General features: G+C 47.3%; 1 protein-coding gene across 13 annotated transcripts in view; it reads right to left on the reverse strand.

Annotated features, from left to right (window-relative positions):
* ZNF532 (zinc finger protein 532) overlaps window positions 1–22819 on the reverse strand; it is a 107296-nt gene extending 84477 nt beyond the window's left edge. Inside the window, exons 1-5 of one of the 13 annotated variants that reach the window (XM_064578822.1) lie at window positions 22599–22817; window positions 21800–21944; window positions 21384–21542; window positions 20922–21003; window positions 20727–20794 (exon numbers count right to left, since the gene is read on the reverse strand). In XM_064578822.1, the coding sequence (XP_064434892.1) occupies window positions 20727–20794; window positions 20922–20935 (82 nt within the window). In that variant the 5' untranslated portion in view covers window positions 20936–21003; window positions 21384–21542; window positions 21800–21944; window positions 22599–22817. Of the gene's footprint in view, window positions 1–20726; window positions 20838–20921; window positions 21543–21799; window positions 21945–22598 lie in introns of all 13 variants that reach the window. The other 12 variants (XM_064578821.1, XM_045886623.3, XM_064578819.1 and 9 more) reach the window with 12 other exon arrangements.
* Between the last annotated feature and the right edge of the window lie 258 nt (window positions 22820–23077).

The raw sequence follows: 23077 nt of genomic DNA on the forward strand, positions 1-23077 counted from the left end.
TACTTAATTTTATTTAGGAGTTTATATTTCTTAAGCACCTGCTCTACTTCTGGAAAAATATCCTTTTAATAGAAAGTTCAAGTTAATGTGGATGCTGTTCTTAATAACTATTTTATAGAAAATGTAAAATATATACGAAGAGGCAAGTAAAAGCAATACGAAGAAAAAGACGTAACATATGGATATTCGTTACATGGCTCAAGAAAGACAACCTTGGATTTCAGGTAAAGCCTGAACAAGCACCCCTTTCTTTATTTGTGCCAGCTACCTGGAAACAGGGAACCTCGGGGCTTATTTACCTCTACCTAGTTAACTTCAGAGCTTTTAACTCTTGTGTGTTATCTAAATGCTTGGGAAGAAAGAAAAGAAAGGAAAATCAAGAAAAGAAAATATGATCCACAATATGCTGAAGGGGGGGGCATGGGAGGAAAAGACTGAATCATATGCATTCTCCCTTTAAAAAAAAAAAAGACTCGAGGGGGCGCCTGGGTGGCTCAGATGGTTAAGCATCTGCCTTCGGCTCAGGTCATGATCCCAGGGTCCTGGGATGGAGTCCCGCATCGGGCTCCCTGCTAGGCGGGGAGCCTGCTTCTCCCTCTGCCTCTGCCTCTGCCTCTCTCTCTCTCTCTCTGACTCTCATGAATAAATAAATAAAACATTAAAAAAAAAAAAAAGACTCGAAATGAAAATACCTGATTTCATATTTACAAAATTAGAAACCAAATGATATCAAGCCATGAGAAGGCACATTAGAAATGGCCCTTTCGTGTGGAGTTAACGGATTTAATATTTAATTTCCCTTCGTAGTTTGCTAAAATCACTTATAAATTCCAAAATGCCCAGTTTCCCACATTTTCCTCCATCAAAAACTATCCAAGGGGCGCCTCGGTGGCTCAATCGGTAAGCGTCTGACTCGGTTTCGGCTCAGGTTGTGATCTCAGGGTCATGAGATTGAGCCCCATGTGGGGCTCTAGAGCTGAGTCTGCTTGGGATCCTTTCCCTCTGCACCCCCCCAACTCAGGCACACATGCTCTCTCTCAAATAAATTCTTTTTTATTTAAGTATTAAAAAACCTAAGAATTCCATCCTGAGTCTGCCTGTAAAAATTAAATATCCCATAAAGATTGTGTTTTATTATTCAAGCGATTAAAGTCTTTTAAAATACACTGGGTTTCTTAATTCAGACCAGAACATAATCCCAGAAACCCTTACGGAAGACACAGAAAGTTCTGCTCCTTTGATGTTCTGATTTCCCAGTGTATAGGACATCCACAGAAAGACAACTACAATAGAAGAACAGTAAAATAATTTTTGAAAGCAAAGCACTAACCTAACCAAAACATCTGCGGAGGGCTCCTTTCATTTCAAAGCCCCTGCTCAGAGGAAAATCAATGTGCATGTGATTTCTACTCCTCTGGGCTCCTGGGGCTCCAGGGTGAAGCAGCTTTCCAAAGCTGGCTGCCTCAGTCATTTCCTCAGGAAATGGGACTGACCACAGCTCGCCCCCAGCTCAGCATGGTCGCCGACATTCAGAGAGGGTCTAGGATTTGGAAGAGGACACGTTCACCCCAACTAGCGATACTGGCGGGTCCCTGCAGGACACACACGCTCCCGCACACTCAAGCCTGGGGCTTCTGCTTTGCTTTGTGCCTTTTGTGGGAGCCCAGGTGGACGGTGACAGGCCCCTCGTTCTGCAGCTGCTCAGACCCTTTTTGTATCTCCCTCTTCCCCCACCAGACCACCTCAGCGACCCAAGAGGCACAGGACACAGGGTCCGTCGAAACCTGCGTCTAACATACCCAAATTAAGCCCCTCCAGGCAATTCACATGACCACTATTTTCTTCTTGCTCAAGAGCCAAAAATAGAATTGTGCTGACTTGCCCAGAGTGCTAAGGTTCTCGAGCAGTGGAATATCTACTTACTGAATATACAAAGCGTCCAAAAATACCTGTCTCAGGTTTTTCTTTAGAAAGCAGAATGTCAATTTAAAGGGCAGGGCTGCCCTCAGATTAGCATTTCAAAGCCATGGCTCCGCTAGAAAAGCTCCAAGCAGAAGTTGAGAGTTTACTGAATACCAAACCAAGGCAGGCGACCCGAACCCGGGCGAGCTGAACCTGGCTATCAGAACTCAGTTATCTGGCGGAGCACGTCCTCCCTAGGGCTGTCCTTCATTTCACCTCCAGGAATTCCTCTGGAAACCAGGTAATCCACCTGGCCTGACGTCTCTGCAGATATCTGGTATATAACAATAAAAAGGTGCTCAGGGCAAGGGCTTGCCCAAACAGACACCCACTGAGCTTGCGAATAATGAAAAAGAACCTTCAGCTAAGGAGATTACCTCAGGATTCTCACTCTCCAGCAGCACATCCACAACCAATAAATCCTTGAAAGTCCAGAAAGGGAAAGAAAAAAAAAGGGGCTCTTTTCCTTAGTTCCCCTCCCCCCCCAAAGAAAAAAAGGCAAGGATCCTATTTCCTGTATCTGGACGCCATGTCATGGACCTTAGGGCACAGGGGTATGTTTTAAACCAAAAAAATTAAAACTTCCAAAGTGAGAAGCGTTGGTATAAAAAATGTTTGGTGCAACAAAATCCTGGAAAAAATGTAAATGTCCATCAGTAGGGAGATGATTAAATCAACTTTGGTAATCCTCTTAAAATGCGCTAAAGGGGCGCCTGGGTGGCTCAGTGGTTGGGCGGCTGCCTTCAGCTCAGGTCGTGGTCCCAGGGTCCTGGGATCGAGCCCCACATCGGGCTCCCTGCTCCGTGGGAAGCCTGCTTCTCCCTCTCCCACTCCCCCTGCTTGTGTTCCCTCTCTCGCTGCGTCTCTCTCTGTCAAATAAATAAATAAAATCTTTAGGGGCGCCTGGGTGGCTCAGTCGGTTGAGCAGCTGCCTTCGGCTTAGGTCATGATCCTGGAGTCCCGGGATCGGGCCCCACATCTGGCTCCCTCCTAAGCAGGGAGTCTACTTCTCCCTCTGACCCTCCCCCCTCTTATTCTCTCTCTCACTTTCTCTCTCTGAAATAAATGAATAAAATCTTTAAAAAATAAATAAATAAAATAAAATCTTTTAAAAAAATGCACTAAAGTACACATAATGTGAAATTCACCACCTTAATCATTTTTTTAAGAAATTTTATTTATTTGAGAGAGTGAGCGAGAGAACAGAAACTGGGGGAGGGGCAGGGGGAGAGGGAGAAGCAGGCTCCCCGCTGACCAGGGAGCCCAATGTGGGCCTCGATTCCCAGGACCCTGGGATCATGACCTGAGCCGAAGGCAGACGCTTAACCTATGGAGCCCTGCAGGCGCCCCATGTTAACCATTTCTAAGTATACAGTTCAATAGTGTTAAATACATTCACATTACTTATGATACATCCTTTTTTATGGAGTATTATGCAGTCATTAAAATAAGGTAGATGAGGGCCGTCTGGGTGGCGCAGTCGGTTAGGCCTCTGACTCTTGGTTTCAGCTCAGGTCATGATCTCATGGGTCCTGGGACAGAGCCCCACCTCCCCATATTAGGCCCCTTGCTCAGTGCAGAGTCTGCTTAAAGATTCTCTCCCTCTGCCTCTCCCCCCACTTTCATGTGTTCACTCTTTCTATAGAAAATAAATAAATCCTTTTTAAAAAAGGTAGACAGGGGCGCCTGGGTAGCTCAGTCAGTTGAGCGTCTGCCTATGGCTCGGGTCGTGATCCCAGGGTCCTGGGATCTAGCCCCACGTCTGGGTCCCTGCTCCACGGGGAGCCTGATTCTCCCTCTCCCCACTGTTCGTGCTCTCTCTCTCTCTCTCTCGCTCTCTTTCAAATAAATAAAATCTTTTAAAAAAAAAAGGTAGACGTAAGTACAGATGTGGACCAATCAAGGTATACCATTTAGTGGAAAAAAAAAAAAATCAAGTCATAAAACAATACCTAAATTACATTAAACTTAAAAAGAAAAAACAAGCATATTGCATTTTACATGCTTCTACATAGATATGTAAAATGAAGAGCTATGTAAAATTCATAAAGGGTTAGGATGCACACCAAACATTCTGTCACTTGAATCCAGAAAAGAGCAGGGGATGATGGGAAGGCAGGAGGAAAATGTTTTTCAAAGTTCACCCGCCAGGTGTAGGTGCGCATTTTCAAAATCTCATACCTACAGGGAAGTGGATGAAAGTTTATATTTCCTATGAACTAAGGGATAGTCAAAGTCATCAATCCTGGTAAATTCTGTCAAAGGCACTTTTGCTTTAGCCCTATTTCCCACTAGATTTACGTTCTTTTACCTAAAAGACCCTGGTGCCGGCATTTGCTAATTCATCAATGAGTTTATAGAAATACTGAAAGGATCTGGGCTAAACCTGTCACCACCAATAAACTTCAGGAAAGTTCATTACAGCCTATGCTTGAAGTGGGTTATTCAAAAGATTTTGCAAGAAAGCAAAAAAAAAAAAAAAAAAAAAAAATCTAAATTTCTTCGCTATTAGTTAGATGTAAAGTGCCTTTTTTTTTTTTTAAATGAAACATGTTTGGTGAATTCCAGTATATCAAACTTAAGAAATCACTTGCCCATTTAAGTGCTAAAACAAAGGATTCCTCGTTCAAGAGTAAAACACATAAAAGCTTTAGCATTCCTTTGGCATTTTATAAATACCATTTTTTAGTAGCATCTCTACAATTCTGGCTTGAAGCAAAAGGATAGATTTTCTAAATTAGAAGTAATATTTTGAGTATATAATAGAGAACTTCAAAGTAATCTTCCTTTGTCACCTGAATAAGCCTTCTCAGTTTTCGCACATAAACCCTAAATCCTGCGTGGAAGCCTTTGTCCCTGAAACGCTATAGTTAACCAGCAGATCCGTTTTCTGAGGTTTCTTACTCATTTTACCAGCATTTATTTTCATCTTAAATACTAAATTTAAAATATTTGCAGGGCGCCTGGGTGCCTCAGTCGTTAAGCGTCTGCCGCCTTCGGCTCAGGTCATGATCCCAGGGTCCTGGAATCGAGTCCCACATCGGGCTCCCTGCTCGGCAAGAAGCCTGCTTCTCGGGGCGCCTGGGTGGCTCAGCCCGTTGAGCATCTGCCTTTGGCTCAGGTCATGATCTCGGGGTCCTGGGATCGAGCCCCGCGTTGGGCTCCCTGCTCAGCGGGAGTTTGCTTCTCCCTCCCCTTTGTGCATTCTGTCTCTCTCTCTCTCTCAAATAAATAAATAAATAAAATTTAAAAAAAAAAAGAAGCCTGCTTCTCCCTCTCCCATTCCCCCTGCTTGTGTTCCTGCTCTCACTATCTCTCTCTCTGTCAAATAAGTAAATAAAATCTTTATTAAAAAATATATATATATATTTGCAAATATTTTTGAGACTTCTAGCATTAGACAACACGGAAGAGAAAACTAGCAGCTCAAGGTATCTTGCATTTCTTAGGGGATTTGTACAGTTTCAAGATGCTTGCTTGCTTCCCTTGGAGGTCTTTGCTGGGAATTCTTACTACCCAAAGTTTTGAAGTACTGTTCTTGCTATAAGGCTTTAAGTCCATGGTTCTCAAGTGGGGCGATTTTGCCCCTTCTCCTCCACCACCACCAACACTGATATCTAGCAAGGTCCAGAGACATCTTTGGTTGTCACAAGTTGGCGGGAGGGTGAGGTAAGGGGTGGGTATCGGTGTCAGGGATGCTGCCAAACATCCTACAATGCACAGGACAGCCCCACAACACAGCACTTTGCAGCCCCAAATGTCGACAGCGCTAAGGTTGAAAACCTCGCCCCAGGTAAACAAGAGATTTTCCCCTCATCACCCCGTCCCCCTCTCACCAAGACCTAATCCTCTTCAAATCACCATAAACCTGCCTCCCCCCACGCCCCACGTCATCCAGGTGGAGATGGTGGAGGTCACTGCTCCCTCCAGCTACCCCGGCCCCCTGCTCTCCACCTGCTGAGGAAGGGTGTGCGCGAAGGACTTCCTGCATCCTGATCACAACTGCTCTCACATTCATTCCAAAGTGAAGCCACCGCCTGAGCATCAAACGAGTCTCACCAGACACCAGTTTCATTTAAAAGGTGTTTGGAATTATGAAAGGTACTACTTTCAACTATGACATACAACTAAGAGCCTCCCCCCGAAGTTATCACTCACAGCAGGCCTACTGGCTGTTGACCTTACATATAAACTCAGTCACAAATTCTCTTCTTGGGATAGACAGAAAGCAGAAACACACACAATGAATCACATCATTTCACCAATCCGTATATTATACTAAAAGGAAGAGATCGGAGGAAGCTCTGGCCCTACTCCTCTCAAGGCCCCCCCATTTTTCACTAAGTTCACATCAGTGACAGCCAACAGCTTGAAGGATGTTCACCCAGGAATGTGCCACCAAAAAGAAGGGATTCCACAGCCCGGGAATGTGGGAAATGCTGGGTCAAATGCATGCGTGCATGCACACAGACTCATGCACACAACACTTTTCCTTCCTAAACTGCTGCTGTGAACTCTCCGTGAGAATCTTCATTCTGGGGACCCAGGCTGGGAGCACCCCCAAGAGAACTGGGAGGCCAGAAGCTTTTGGGTGAGGTATCTTTGGGACATGCTTGAAACAAAGTGTAAGCAGCTCTTCTCCCTAGGAGATGGTTATTAGCAAATAGGAATGCATTCTGGAATGGAGTGTGGGGGAGATGCTTCTGGCCCATCTTCCCGAACAACGTTTAACTCCGTGTTTCTCCCAGTGGCTCGGCTCCATGGGCACCTCCGCATCAACCCCGAGGACAACTCAAGAAGGAGCGAGCAAACAAATCTCCAAACACGGAGGAAGCATAATAAAAAGGTAATTCTACAGGGGCTCTGCCTTAACTTTAACACCGCAGAAGGGAGGATAAAGACATGGTTTGGCTGGCTCTACAGTTACTGCCAAAGGAGGCTACTTGTGTTGTAAAACACACAGGCGCACAAGTAGGTACACGTATATGCGGTCAAGGAAGAAAAATCAGGAAAGGGAGCAAGGCATCTCTCAATGTTTACCTACTTGCAGCAGCCAGAGCCACCTCAGCGTCACGGAGCAAGCCCGAAATACCTTGCGGATCTTGACAACAGGAGAAATACTGGTGGACCCAGAAGCGGCGGCTTTGAACCTCAAAGATATTTGAGCCTGCCATCGACTGGCCGTAGAAATGACACCTATAAACCACAGTATGCTGTCGTGGTTAAAAGCATGGGCTTTGGAGTAAGACAAATTGTGGAGTGAGTCCTGGCTCTTCCCCTTAGAAGTTACAAGACTCTGGGCAAGTTACTTAACCTCTTCAAGCTTCTGTTTTCTCATGTGTAAAATGGGAAAAAATAAGATCCACTTCACAGAGTTATTGTGAAGGTTAAATAAAACAATCCAGGGGCGCCTGGGCGGCTCGGGCGATTGAATGTCCGACTCTTGGTTTAGGCTCAGGTCATGATCTCGGGATCGTGGGATCGAGCCCCGTGTCGGGCTCCATGCTTAGCACGGAGTCTGCTTGTCCCCCTCCCTCTACTCCTCCCCCTGCTCTCTAATAAATAAATAAAATCTTTAAAAATAATAATAACAATCCAGATAGGTACTTACTCCTACCCGGAATACCTGGGATATGGTTAAGTACTAATTACTGTGAGTTACTATAACATCAAAACAAGGTCAGCGAGAGGATTCTAGCATAGAGAAAGTCCTAGAAGAAATGAAGCCACAGCTCTGGTGCTCTCAGTTAGGGGACAACAAGATCGATGCCATTAGAATTCCCAACCACTACCTGGGATATAATGAGCACCCTTAAATGCCTCTTGCAGATAGGCAGCCCCGCAAGGTCTTCTAAGCGCAATAAATGCAGAACAAATGTTTCCTATCCTCAATGACCTGAAATAAGAGCACTGTGTAACCAAAGAGGTTAGAGCTACATGTGAAATTCCAGCGGAGGTTGACAATATCCTAATGCTCCAGACGAGAACAGAAAAGTTTTACAATTCTACGAGTCATCTAAAATCAAAAGCATTAAAGCCTAATTATTACCACTCAAGTGCTGAACTATATGTTTCAACTTTCCCAAAATTAACATTGGCCAGATAAACCAGACTTGCCTTTTGCCAAACAGGTATGTACCTACGAGGGGCCCCAAACACGAGCACACACACACACACACACACACACACACACACACACACCCCTACCTGGGAGAGGCCTCAAATACACATCTATGTACACATGAGACCCTAAACATTAGGCTTGAATAATTCCTCCAGCCATTTGGCCAAATTTCCTACCTCCGGTGTGTCATTCCAATGCATAACTCAGACAATCGGCCTTTGCTATGCATTTATGGAGCAAATGCTGAAAACTAAACATATTGTTTTTGTGATTTTGAGTAAACAGAAAATCAACAAAAGAGTCCAGCTCTACACTCAAAAGCGTTCCTACACCTTAGCTACTATACTGAAGAATAGTAAAGGGTGTAGAAATTGGGATCAGAAAGATCCAGGCACGAATGTCAATTCCCAACAACTTAGCCTCGGCATATCTGTTAACCACTCAGAGCCTAAAACAGGGTAAGACCGCCCCCTTGTCAGGTCGTAGATGTTTCGGTAGGGGGTGTTTCACTAGCCCAATGCAAACTACCACCCATGTAGGGTTAGCAGTAACCCTGCCCTCCAAGCCACAGCTGAGTAGACCAGGACCAATTAGCCCGAGGTCTGGAGAACCTGAAGTGGGACCGAGCAATACAGGTCATGTTACTAGTACTGTAGACGAGGATATGGGAACACAGGGGCTGAGGGACAGCCATGTTTGCCAAGTGCACCGGAAAGAGAACGCAGTTCTACCAAAGGAGAGGTACAAAGAGAGCAGAGGCCATGTGGCCCTGAAAAGAAAGCAGAGCAAGCTCAGTACGAAGGACGTGGGAGCTCCCCTGGCAGCAGTCATGGCCTCATCATCAGCTCCTTTTCTTCCAGTGTGAGTTTGAAAAGCTATGTCTTGATCACGTGTCCTGTGAAGGCAGGCAAACTCCAAACAATCTAGTGTTTTAATGCCTTCCCGTGTGAATCTTGCGTAGGAGCTACTGCTTCTCCCAGTCCATTCTCTTAACCTCCGCCAGCTGAGCAATGCGTGTCCCCACCCGCCATATCACATGGAGGCTGCCATGTAGAGTTGGTGCTGATTCAGTTATCTGGCGATCACCGGCGACGGTAGCTCATCCTGCCCTCACCCGTTCACCTGTTCACACACCCCACAGTCCTTCCAGAGGCCTTTCCTCTGAGCGCACACAGTCCCCATCGCCCAACCACTGCTGTCCTGTACTTTCACTGACCCACTTGTTCCTGCCTGTCCACTAGACTCGTGACCATCCATTTTCACTCTGCCTTCTGACGACCGCTGAGCACCTATCTCGTCTCTGACTCCTAACTTCTCCTGACACTTGGCATGCTCCAGAAAGGCTGGGGACTTACTACCCCACTGCATTCTGAGCTCACCTCCGACCCAGATAACTTCCATAGTTCCAACCTCTTTCTCCAGGGCTGACCCCATGGCCTTGCCCATCCTGAACACCCAGCCTTGTTTCTATTGCCCCAACCCCACCCCACTGCCCTTCCAGCAGTCTCTGACTCCTCAGGAGCTACACTCACGGGCCAGCCAGGCACCCCCACCACACCGGGCACAGGATTCTGCACCAAGCAGGGAGCTGACAGATCTAGCCGACAATTAAAAATCCTATTCAGTGTGCCAGATTCATATATCATACAACTCCTGAGTCCAAATTTCCAGCAAGATCTAAAATTCAACTAGGATTTCTGTGAAATGGAGTTTTCTTATAGAGAGATGGGGATGGTAAGCTATCTCATGTAACAGACATCATTTTATCATTAGCTCACTTAATCAATGCACATCCCCAAATTTAAAAAATATACTGGGGGGCGCCTGGCGGGGCTCAGTAAGAAGGGCATGTAACTCTTGATCTTGGGTTTGTTAGTTCAGGGCCCACATTGGGTGTAGAGATTACTTAAATATATATATTTTTTTAATTTAAAAAATTATGGGGCACCTGGGTGGTTCAGTCATTTGAGTGTCAGACTCCTGATTTCCGCTCAGGTAATGACCTCAGGATCCTGGGATTGGCTCCATGCTTAGCAGGGAGTCTACTTGAGGATTCTCTCCCTTTCCCTGCTCGCATTAAGTGCACACACTTTCTCTCTCTAATAATCATGTTTTAAAAATTAAAAAATTTTAGGGCGCCTGGGTGGCTCAGTTGGTTGAGCGACTGCCTTCGGCTCAGGTCATGATCCTGGAGTCCCGGGATCGAGTCCCGCATCGGGCTCCCTGCTCGGCGGGGAGTCTGCTTCTCCCTCTGACCCTCCTCCCTCTCATGTGCTCTCTCTCAAATAAATAAATAAAATCTTAAAAAAAAAAAAAAAAAAAAAAAAAAAATTAAAAAATTTTAAATGTTTTTAGAACTTTTTTAAATTAAAAAAATAAAAAATACACTGAAGTTTTGCACAGGCTCTTAGAGTTCAAACACAATACCCCAAGCTCCATCCCGAAACTCAATTTCTTATTTGGCCAAAGACCAAGTCCTTCCCCCGAGACCTCCTGATCCAAGGACTCCAGGGTGGTTGCCTTCATCGTGTGCTGGAGAAGGAGGTGCTGTTGATGAACCATCCTTCCACACTTCTATGTGAGGTGGCTCACTGGAACTCCTATTCTAAGGAAGAGTCATAATCAGAGAAAAACATGTATCATATGATCTCACTAATATGAGGAATTCTTAATCTCAGGAAACAAACTGAGGGTTGCTGGAGTGGTGGGGGGTGGGAGGGATAGGGTGGCTGGGTGATGGACATTGGGGAGGGTATGTGCTATGGTGAGCGCTGTGAATCGTGCAAGACCGTTGAATCACAGATCTGTACCTCTGAAACAAATAATACATTATATGTTAAAAAACAAGAAGAAGAAGAAGATAGCAGGAAGGGAAAAATGAAGGGGGGGAAATCAGAGGGGGAGACGAACCATGAGAGACGATGGACTCTGAGAAACAAACTGAGGGTTCTAGAGGGGAGGAGGGTGGGGGGATTGGTTAGCCTGGTGATGGGTATTAAAGAGGGCACGTACTGCATGGAGCACTGGGTATTATACGCAAACAATGAACCACGGAACACCACAACAAAAACTAATGATGTAATGTACGGTGATTAACATAACATAATAAAATTTAAAAAAATAACAATGAGGCAAAAAGAATAAAATAAAATAAAAAAATAAAAAATTGTTCCAAACCATAAAAAAAAAAGAAAAGTCACAAGTCACCTCGATTCCCTGTCAGGCACGGAGGCAGAAATAGTGGCAGGCCAACTGCTCTGAGTCCTCCTCTCTCATCAGATACTGACTCTCTGAACCAAACACGGCAGAGTCACCCCCAAGTGTCAATTTAAGGCCAGTCTTCATCACAAGGACTTAAAATAGATACCCCTGCCACATATCTCAGTATTACAATTATCTTCTGTTTTATCAGACTACAGGTGTCAAAGGGGTTAAGATACTAAAGGAGGAGTAATGCAGTTACGTAGCAACAGGAACAGACTGATCTGGTCAGACCGTGTGTATGCAGAAATCAACAGTCAAGCCAGTGTGGACACCGGCGACCGAAACCGGTTCTGACCCCATTTGCGCTCACTGGCATCCCATGCAAAGCCACAGGGTGAGCCCCTGCAGAGTGAGGCAAGTTTTGGAGAATCAGATCACTCTGGAAGCAGAGGAAGCAGGTCCAAAACCAAGGGAAACGATGGAGACCCTTGCTACCCAACGTGTGGTCCAGCAGCAGATCACCATAACCGGCCAGCTTGTCAGACGAGCAGAACCTGGGGCCCACTCAGCCCTACTGCATCACTATCTGCATTATCTAACACATCCCCAGGTGATTTGCATGCAACCTAAAAGTGTGAGAAATGCTATGTAGACAACAAGGGCACCCAGGACCAGGCATGGGACTCTGAGGAAGAGGTACAAGACACGAGCACCAAGCAGGAGCCATTATTTGGAAAAGGCAGTATGACCTCAAAGCCAGCTCGTCCCTGGCCCAAATCCAAGGTCTGTCACTCACGAGCGTACCACCTTGGGCCAGTCACTTCACCTCTCTCGAGTCTCACCAGGGATGGTAATTATACTTCACAGGGGATGTTAAGTGTGAGCATCCAGCACATGGTAAACTTGTGATAAACACTGGCTCCCTGTCCATTCGGAAGCAGACACCAGCCTGGCACGGCTGTCTAGACCCAGTAGTGCAGAGATGAACTAGGAATATGTGGGAGAGAAAAGAGGTCCAAACCAGAGGAGCACGAGTTTCTCTAACCAGGAGACATCACATCGTCTTTACACTATCTTTACCAACCGAAAGGGGAACTCAACATCAATGAACAAGAATACTTCAGGGCACCAGACAGATTTCACTGCTAAATTTCGTTAGATGTCCATCCAACATTCCAGAACAGCCCTGTCCAATAGAAGAAGAATGAAAGCCATATATATAGTTTTAAATTTTCTAGCAGTCACATTTATAAAAGAAACGAAGGGGGGGTGTGGAGGGGGTAAATAAATTTTAAGTTAATAATTTTAATTGAGTAATAAATTGTATTCCACCAAAATAGCCTTGCTTCAACATGTACTCAACATGAAAAAGTATTAATGAAATATTTTACCACCTTTTTTTTTTCTTTTGTATAAGTCTTCAAAACCTGGTGTGTATTCTAGACTCCTTTTTTTTTTTTGAGAGAGAGAGAGTGAGGGAGAGAGAGAGCACAAGAGGGGGGAGCGGGAGAGGGAGAAGCAGACTCCCTGCCGAGCAGGGAGCCCGATGCGGGACTTGATCCCGGGACTCCAGGATCATGACCTGAGCCGAAGGCAGTCGCTTAACCAACTGAGCCACCCAGGCGCCCAAAACCTGGTGTGTATTCTATGCTTACAGCCCATCCCGGTTAGGACTAGCCACACTGCAAGCAGTCCACAGCAGCACGTGACGAGCGCCCACTACACTGACATTAAAATATCACCCAGAGATTCCTTCTCCACTCAATCTTCTATCACCACCAAACCCCAGTGTGAAAGATACTGACTATCTGGTCACTGCCCAGCAAATGCGGGAAGCAGAGTGAAACTGTGGTTAACCTGCCATATTTTCACAATCAGGTTTTGTTTCTTTGAACTCCGGTTAACATAAATCACATCAACTAGACTATAACCATCACTGATTGGGCTGGATTTTTCTGGAAGCAAAGACAGTCGAAGTACGAGATAATAATGACAAAATTCATCTGACATTTTCCAGCTACGAGTGAATGTCCAGCCAAGTGGGAACTAGGACACTAGGTCCCCTCCTGCTTACATTTCCCCCACTTTAAACCAGGTAGAGGGCGGCTATCACTGAAGACATTACAGACGAGGCAGGAGACACTCAACTGTGGATTTTCATGGGCCAAAACAAACCAAAACAAAACTACTTAAAAATGAGCTAAGAGGCAGGACAGGAAAAATAACGCCCTCTACGATGAGAGAAGAATGTCAGAGCAAAGGCCCTTCCCCTAAACCAGGGAAGCTGAGGAACACAGAACAGCTAAGATTTGAGGGAGGACTTACCCCGTAGCAGGCACTCCGCTAAGCACTTTACATGCACTTAATCTTCGCAACAACCCTCAAGAAAAGCATGGCCTAGAATTTAAGGAACTTGCTCAAGGTCCCAAGTTGGCAAAATACAGCTCTAGGTCACCGAGGGCTAAGCAAACAGGTGTATGTCATCACTGAGAGCCAGGCAAAGGCCACTGAAAATCCCCGTGGACTGAGCCCCCAGCCTTAACTAGAACACTAGGCATGATCACGTCTCAAACTAGAGACCTCAAACTACCTCTCCCACTCTTGCTCTGTTAAATCAGCAAAACAGTTAAAGACCAGCTTACCAATGAGCACCTGTGTGGTTCACAGGACGTAAGGACTGTACGTATGAGCTAGTGCCTACACCACCCAGCACATAACACTGGACGGCACAGAGACAGTCCGTAATGACGCAAGCTGCTTTAGACTGGGAGTCCAGCGTGCTGGGTTCTATCCACCTACCCACCCCTCCCTCTCCCCAGTTTGGGCTCACTGTAGAAAAGGAGGTAAGTCGGGGCGCCTGGGTGGCTCAGTCGTTAAGCGTCTGCCTTCGGCTCAGGTCATGGTCCCAGGGTCCTGGGATCGAGCCCCGCATCGGGCTCCCTGCTCTGCGGGAAGCCTGCTTCTCCCTCTCCCACTCCCCCTGCTTGTGTTCCCTCTCTCGCTGTGTCTCTCTCTGTCAAATAAATAAAATCTTAAAAAAAAAAAAAAAAGAAAAGGAGGTAAGTGTACATCTTTGAAGTATTTCCAGCTAAGGGAGCTTTAAAAACAAAAACAAAAAAAAATACAGGGCTTTGAATTTTCTAACTTAGTAAGTTTTTCAGCCACCTAATTATGATTCAGATCCCTAGAAAGAATTTGTTCCTCATAGAAGAAAATGATCAAAATCAATACCCATAATGAGACCAATGAGTCAGCCTTTGCAAAGCCAGAGTTTGTGTCCCAAAGAGAAAAAAAAAGGCTGAGTTGAGAAAACATTCAAGAACTACACCTTGATTTTATCTTTAGGCCTCTCTAAATCCTGCAAGATGCCTGGAATCTCTAATTATGTCAAGTTGTACTAATATCTAACCGGAAACAATACAAAACCTGCATTTTCCATCCCTAATGACCATTGACTACAGGCCACTTAGGAGGGAGTACTTGGGGCAGGTAAAAAGGCCACTTTGAGTTTGTCTAAAAATGACTTATTTTAGTTTCCAGATTTAGATCAAGTAGAATTTGCTCTCCCCCTCTCATTCTAAAAGAGGAAAAATTCAGGACTTCCTGTCTACAGAAGATGATTCAAAGAATTCTTTAAACTGTGTTTATTTATTATTGAGACAAAAGATTCTTCTCAGCACTACTTCCAATTTACTTTGAGCTCATCCTTCTCAAAGAATAAATAAAAACAAAAACATCCCGGTTCCATCTTCCTTCCTTTTTATATCCTCACCCTACACTGCCCAGTAAAAATGTACTCTTTTCAAACCGCTTTCTCCCACCGTCTCAGACCTACCGACTCTCTTCTCTCCATGCTGAGTGAAGTCAGGAAAACGGGGCTAATTACAAGGGAACCTCAACTGTATCCCAAACTTCCCCATTACGTGTTCTCACCTCGGGCGTCGTCAACTGCCACCTCTAACTTGAACCTTATTAGTGCTTTACCGCCTAGCACCTACCCGTGCCCTCTCTCAGGCTCCTCCTCCTAGCCTCCACACCCCTAAACACCTTCCAAGGTTTCCTCATGCCCACCAATTCTGCTCCCCGAAGCAGAACAGCCTAGTGGTGAGGAACCAGCTTCAAATTCTGCCTCTAGTATCGTTTATGAGCTGCCGGCCTTGGCCAGGGTCTTTGTTTCCCACCTGTACCTTGGGAATAAAAGTACCCAGCTCCTCTCACTGTTTCAGTATTACGTGAAATAACAAGAGGAAAGGCCTACCATGAGAGGCCGTGTCTGCAGATGTCAGCTACTAAGATTACTTTCTGCCTCTCTGGAAACGTCTTGCCCTCCAATCTTCCAAAGCATGCATCTTAAGTTCTTCAGCCCCTCCTTCTTTAAGGCTTTAACTATATAAACCATTATCTTATGGAACCCCAAACTCAACCTTTTTCACATCTTTCTTCTATCATCTCTGTTTTATGCCCATTCCTCCCAGTTTAGACCTCCAGCCCAAACAGATCCAGGCAACAAAGGACACCTCTATGGACAACTCAACCCAAACGTGAACTCACTGTATGGAGCCCCTTCACACCCACCCTCCCAATCTATTCTGCCTTCTGAATGCAGTATCTCACAGAAAAAAACAACCAGCAGCAAGTAACCTCAAGGAACAAACTTGGCACCGTCCTCAGCTCCTCCCTCTCTACCACCCCCCCCTTCTCATCGGGTACACACACCTGCCCCACCTACCACTCCATCCCACTGCAACGCCTGGGCTCAGGCCCTCTTCTCTCCCGGATTTGCTACGGTGGTCCCTTCATGTGACCTCCTTGCCTCCAGCCTGGACAGTCTCCATTCCCTCCTCAGACACTACCCCAAAACCTCTGTCATTTCAGGTAAGGCTTTCTGCTTCTACCGCCTACACAAGGAAGTCCCCACTTGAGTGCACTGTACAGAATGACCTTCAGAAATCTAGCCCTCGACTGCCTCCTGATGTCATCTCCTACTCTCCCACACCCAACCCAGTTCTCCCGGCCCTGCTCTCTGGGCCCCACTCTCCCGGCCCCGCTCACAACACCAGGCTTGCTCAGTGCCTTTCCATAGGCTGCCCCATGGGACTAGCGCTCTTCCCCTACTCTCAGCTAGCTGTTCCTACTCTTAGTGTCTTGCACGGTTCAGCACAAAAGCCACCTCCTCAAGGGCTCCTCCCTCTGGACACTGGGCATTAGGGAGCCCATTCACATTCCTATCATAGCATCTGTAGGCTAACTTCCCACTAGAGTGTTCGCTCTGGATTCCTTTTCTCTTGGTACTCTCAGTGCCTAGCACAATGTCTGGTGCTTAGGAAACACTCAGTACCTGCAAAACGGACGAAATAATCCCCAAATGAAGATCATTTCCCACTTCTCGGGCTCTCCTCTGTACAGCACCATAACCTTGGTCTGTTTGTTCTTCCCATTCCTGAACGCTAGTTTATCCTCTAAAAAAATTTTTAGAAGTTAAAATTTTAAAAAAAATTGAGATTAAAAAAAAAGCTCCCCAAATCTCCCTACTTCCTTGCCTAGATTTTGCTTAAATATTTTCATTTCCTTAAAAGGCATCAAACCTGAACAATAACTTCAGATATTAAAACAACACCCATATTTTGGCAGTCAAAAACTCAGACGAATTATAATTAATAATACGTTGTTTACACAACTCAGATTTCAACAAAGATCTTCGGTACCACTTTCCAAAATTGTTGATTCTGTTATCAATTTGGCGGGGTATTGAACCTGAAGACAAATGTAAAAATTAAACTGCCAAATGTTTCTGAAGAGATGAAAAATAATTGTTGTAGGAAATAAAGGATATTTTACCACTGGCAGTTTTCTGTTCCCACTTTTGGCTAATTCCGATTAGTTCTGGGTTATAAAGCATGTCATCCCGTTAGTGAGTGGTCCATTATCATAATCATCTCTCGTGTGTCTTCAGATAATGCTCCCTGCAATCTCTTACTTGGGACGTCTTAGCTGCAGCTGACAAGGCCAGATCGCGCTCAGGAGCTGCGAAGAAGAGCTGAAGGTGCTTTCATTCAGACTTCTAATTCTTAGGTACTGACCGTATGGCCCCGCCATGCCACTTCCCCCAAAGTATTTAGGGCACAGACATAAAAACTTACATTCAGACAAAAGCCGGTGTGCAAACGTTTACAGCAGCTTTCCTCGCAAGCACCCCCGCAAGCACCCCCAGGGAGAAGCAACCCAAACGTCCCGGGGAAATGGATAAACAAACTGTGGTATGTCCATATAGGGGTCTACAGCTTGGCAACAGAGAAACGGCCAGTACGGAGACGCGCGACAACATGGATGGATCTCAAATGCACTTTACTAAGTGAAAGAAGCCATTTGTATGGCATTCTGGAGAAGACCAAATATAGGGACAGAACACATCGGTGGTTGCCAAGGGTTGCGGTGGGAAGAATCTGCCTACCAATGTACAGCAGGAGGAAAGTTCCGGGGGTGATGGAAACATTCCCTGTGGATAGTGGTGGTAGATACACAGCGCTATATGCTTGTCAAAACCTATAAAACTACACACCAGGGTAAATTTTACTGGATGTAAATGTAAAAGTGAAAAAAGTTAATTATTTAACCATGACTCAGTTAAAGATCCATCCCTCAAATATAATTAACACACAGGTGTAGATTTCCTCAATGTTTACTGCAGATGTGGTTACTGTACAGATTAGGAAGAGATGTTAGGGGAATGAGGAGGGAACAACCCCAAATCTTTTCCAGATACTTCCGGTTTCCCTTGCACTGGCAACCGTCCTGGGGTCCCACATCAGGACAACCTCTGCTCCAGCTGTGAACAGCTAGATGGGGAGTTCTAGCAAGGAGATGAGGGAGGTTATTCAAACCCAACAGAAGACAGACCCAAGAAAGCATTTCAAGGGAAGAAAAAAAGGAGGACGGGAGACACAAATCTGAAAATTCTAACTCATCCTAGTCAAAGGTGTATGTAGAAAATTCCATCTACATGTTGGCTGCCTCCCTCCTAAACCCTTCTTTAAAAAGGAGTCAAGGTAGACGGGGGCAGGGAATCTCTTTGTGAGAAAAGGGGGGCGGCGGGAGAGAAACAAGCCTCCTCTCCTGAAGCAGGATGCTGAAGAGTCCTAAAAGCCCTGGGTCTCATGTTTCTTAACGTGGAGAAAATAATTCCAAGTAAGCAAGTGATGAAAACAAAGGTTCAACACCCTGTGACACTTTCCAGTGTACCCTCATCAGCCAAACCCCCACATCCCTCCTCCAGAGGGGATGGCCAGCTTGTCATCCTCGGAGGCTGCCGCAGGCAATCCCTGGCAGGCTCCAGGTGTGGCCATCCGCATGGCGACAGTGACAGCAAGGACACAGGCCCGGCCCCAAGTGTGGGTGCCACCCCGTTCCCTCCCGGCTCTTCCAGGAAGGAGAATGCTGTTGCTCATTCTCCACACTCACATTCACATTCCCAAGCCCAGAAAACTCTCCGTTCCTGTTCCTGTCCCCGGAGACCTGGGCCTGCTACATTGTTATACCTCAGCAGGAGACCGCCACCTGAGACAAACCTCAGTCCACAGATGAGCTCCTGATTGCTGCCCCGGAGAACCAGCTCTCCAAGCTTAAACAGCCCTTGCAGCTGGAAAGACTGGCCTAAATGCAAAACAAATGCGATTTTCCAGGAGCCTTCTGGGGGGGGAGGAGGAGTAACAAAGCTAAAAATGACGGAGAGAGTAAACCAGAACATTCTGTGACATGCAATGCCTTACAAAAAGGGCTCTTAAAACATACTATCAAGAAACATTCATTGCACGGGGTTAGCTGTCAAAGTTAAATAAAAATCACTGACTTTCTAAAGACAGGAGTGAAGGACTAAATTATAAAACAGCTTATTGTATTAAGCTCATTAAGGTTTATCATATCAGCCATCTGAGTTTTAGCTGGCACCAGAAAAGCAGGGGCAGCATATCATACAACGTGGACTGCGATCTGCTTTGCAAGCAGATTTCTACCACACTCAGGCACAAAACCTCTGGCAGTCGAAAATGATGTAGAATTGAAAACCAATTTTAGCACAGTGATTTGTAAAGAATTTTGTTCCATCATGTAAGCTATTTACTGGCATATCAGGCCAAGATTACATTTATCTTTATTAAATACTACACAAAGTATTCTGAGCTAACCATGCCCTCGCTTCCCTTTTCCCAGCTTTATCACACACTGGATGCTCTGCAATCACATGAAAAAAATCCTTAACAATACAAACCCTTGCATACTTGACACCCTTCACTGCAGAAACTCTGCCCACCAACTGCCAGCACACAACTTCACATATTCTAAGATCCTCGGCATTTCTGAAAAGACTCGACTCTGCACAAATCCAGGAGGAACAAAATCCCCTCTTCAAAGTAGGGGACAAATGTATTTTCAATCCTGTCCTCTATGGGCTCCTCTTGACTGTACTTCTACCAAACCAGGACACCGAAGGAGTTCTCTCTGTCCTTGAGATCATACTGGATAGGATTCTGGAGCTGCTTGGTTTCCTGTTTGGGGAAGTTGCAGCTCTTTGCACCAGGAACCCCAAGGCAAAATGTTCAGTGTTCCCCCTGTAAGCGCTCACTGCCTTTGTTCTTCACTTTGCTTGACTCCTTTCTGCTTTCTTCTCCCTGCTCCTCGAAAACCTCTGGTTTTGGGGGGGTGCGTAAAAATGCCAGCTCGAATTTAACTGCAAGCTCTCTAAGGCTTCAGACATTTTCCACCATCCACTGCTATAAAGCTTTGAGTTAACAGGCATCTTTACACAGATGAAGCCAGACTAGCCGGTTTCCTCCTGGTACGGCATTAACATTCCACGTTAAAATGTGTACCACCAATAATCCAATGGCAAACTCACCGTCAACAGCCCCCAAAATCAATAAAAGCCATTCCACCACTTGCCTCGGAGTTGACAAACCTTTCAGGTTAACACAGAGCACAAGGTAAAAGGAAGGTGATGAATGAACAAAAGGCAAATCTACCTTCAGACTCCTCAAATCCTAAAAAGGAGGCTAGGCTGCCTCGATTTGGCCAAGTCCTTCCTTTTTTTTTTTTTTGATCATCATCCGGATAATGCTACACGTGTGCTGCTTTAGTCTTATGCAAAGCAGTGCATTCTCCACAAGGCCCTGATGCCTACCATTCTCTAAACTTGCCTCTTTCCAGGCCTGCCTCTTTCTAAAGGACTAGCCACATGCGAGTTAATGAAGTCATTCTGATTTTGTCTTGATAGCAATACCATCATAAAGTCACTCTAATCCCATTAAACCTGGATAACATTAAGAGTATTCCTTCTCCACTCTGAGCCCCAAATTATCTCCAGGGTACCAATCCACTGTCCATCTGTCTCTGCATGGACCTTCAAATAAACACTTAAATTCATGCTCAAAATATCATATCTCACCTTGTGAACCTTGACCTTTTGGAAAGACTTTGGCCCAATGTTCAGTTACTGTCACACGGTTGCATTCTCTGCAAATATGAAAGGGTTAAAAAGCAGCCCCAGTCAACAGGCCTACAAGGAAAAAAAAGACAGCATGTATGCCTTACAGTATCACTGGAATGCATTTATGCTCATTTCCTAGAACAATACTGTTACCTTTTGGCCTTCATAATAGTCAGAAGTATCCCCAACACCCTTTAGTAGCTTCTAAAAGGGAAAGCACAAAACAGAACATACCCTGCAAGAGAAAAAAAAAAAAAAAAAGGCATGCAAAGTAGCATTCTCCAGCAACAAACAAACTACCATTACAAATCCATCAGTTCATTTTGGTTTTGTTTTGTTAGAAACACAGAGAAAGAGAGAGAGAGACTGCATAAACCAAGTGTCCCCACCCTAGCAAGGCACATTTTTTTCTTTAATAAGGGTCATAAATCTCAGCTCCTTGTCCATCCCTTAAGCAAAAGAAAAAGGCAGGAAAAGCCCAAGTAATCTCAGACCTTGCAAACCTGCACATTTTTTTCCATCTTCTCTACACAGAATCTTTTAGGGCTCCATTAGTCACGTACCAGTGCTGTGTGGTGTCTAAGTGTGCATTCACATACTGTGTTGGGATGGTACCTTCCTGCAAGCTCCTCTGCTTTTGGCTGCCATGAAGGGAGGAAGCTGCTATCCCACTGTAGTAGCTCAGTGACTGCATTGTGTTCAGGAGCTGATCTGCCTCAAACCAGTTTCAGCCGGTTCTGGTCACCCTACATAAAAAAGCTATGGCAACCCTCGCTGAGTTGCCAACAAGTCCCTGAAAATCATCAGCACAGAGGGGATCTCGCTAGGGGTTGCTTTTCCCTTTTAGGTCTTCGTGAGGAGGGGAAGGTCATCGTGTGTCCCCCCCACCACCACCACCACGCAAGCACACAGCCTTGGAAAGGCTCACCTCACAAGCATCCCAGAGCCCCTCAGGGCCCATCCCCCCTGCCCGTCCACCCCAAAGCCCACCGCAGACACTGTTTCCCCCTCCTTCTCCTTCCCCCACTTACCTCCTACAACCTGGCTCACACCTTTGTGTACGTGTGTGTCAGTGTGTGTTCTCTGTGCTGGTGGCTGACAAAGAGCCCCCAGGAAAGCCATCTATGTGTGTCTCCTCACACTGCATGCGTCGGCTGCGGGAGCGGCCTCGGCCTCCTAGCAGAGTGGTGCTGGCTTGTTGACCAGGCTCCTCTCCGCCTGTCACCCCCACCCCACCCAGCCCCCTCCTCCCGTCCCTCTCCTCGCTCTCCCAGCCCTGTCACCACCACCAGCAGCCCCCCCAGTCTCCTCCTCCTCCTCCTCCAACCTTCTCTTCTTTCAAGCACCTGGGGGGGGGCGGGGGGAGAGAGGTCCAAATCCCTTCACCTCGGGGTAGGGAACGAGGGATGCCTGGGGTGGGGAGGGGGGGCAAGTGAAGGGGCAGTGAGAACGAGGGGCACAGAGGCCTTTAAAGAATCCTCTGCGCACCGCCGGCGCTGGAGGGGGTAGGAGCGAGCTCCTGCGCTCACGTGGCCCCCCTCTCTGAACCTGTGGGGCCTAGCGAAACCGGCTCGTCCTCGGCCCCCCCAAGGAAGCTGGCGGGGCGCGAAGGCCGGCCGTCCCCAAGGCCAGGGTGGGACAGGCCACTGCAGTCAGGCCAAGGGGCCTGAGCCTCACGCGCTCGCCCCGGCCCGCAGGGGTGGGCCCGAGGGGCCGGCGCGCCCGCCTCTCCCCCGCAGCCCACCCGCGCGCCCCGGCCTGCGCTGCCCTCGCCCCTCGCTCGCCCCCGGCCGCCCCTCGCCGCCCCCCGCCCCGCGGGCGCGCACCCACCCCCTTCCCGGGGTTGGCCTTCGCAGCGGTCAAGCCCGGGCGTCTGGGCCGCGGCTCGGATGACCTTTGTTCAGCGCGGCGCCGCCGGCGGCTGCTGCTGTCGTCGGAGCGGCGGCGGCGGCTTCCATGTTACGGGCGTGTCATCTGCATTCCCGCGGCCGGGCTCTGTGTGTGCGCGTGCGGTGGAGCGGCCTCGCCGCCGCCCGCCGCCGCCGCCGCCGCCGCCCGCCGCCTCCCGGGCTGCCGGCTCCCGCGCCCCCGGGCCGCCCCGCCGCCGCCGCCGCCGCCGCGGCCTCGCCGTGCGCCCGGCCCCGGGCCCCGCGCCTCCCCGGGCGGCGCGCTCTAGGCCGCTCGGCGGCGGCGGCGGCGGCGGCGGGGCGGCCCGCCACGCCGGGGCCTACGGCTGGGGGTGCGGGCCCTGCGGCGGCGGCGGCGGCGGCGGCGGCCCGAGCGGCGAGCGAACAAAAGGGAGCGCGGCA

Source organism: Mirounga angustirostris, unplaced genomic scaffold (genome assembly GCF_029215605.1).
Source record: "Mirounga angustirostris isolate CCGP_5_RB_7025 unplaced genomic scaffold, mMirAng1.0.hap1 SCAF_14, whole genome shotgun sequence".
NCBI classification, from domain to species: Eukaryota; Metazoa; Chordata; class Mammalia; order Carnivora; family Phocidae; genus Mirounga; species Mirounga angustirostris.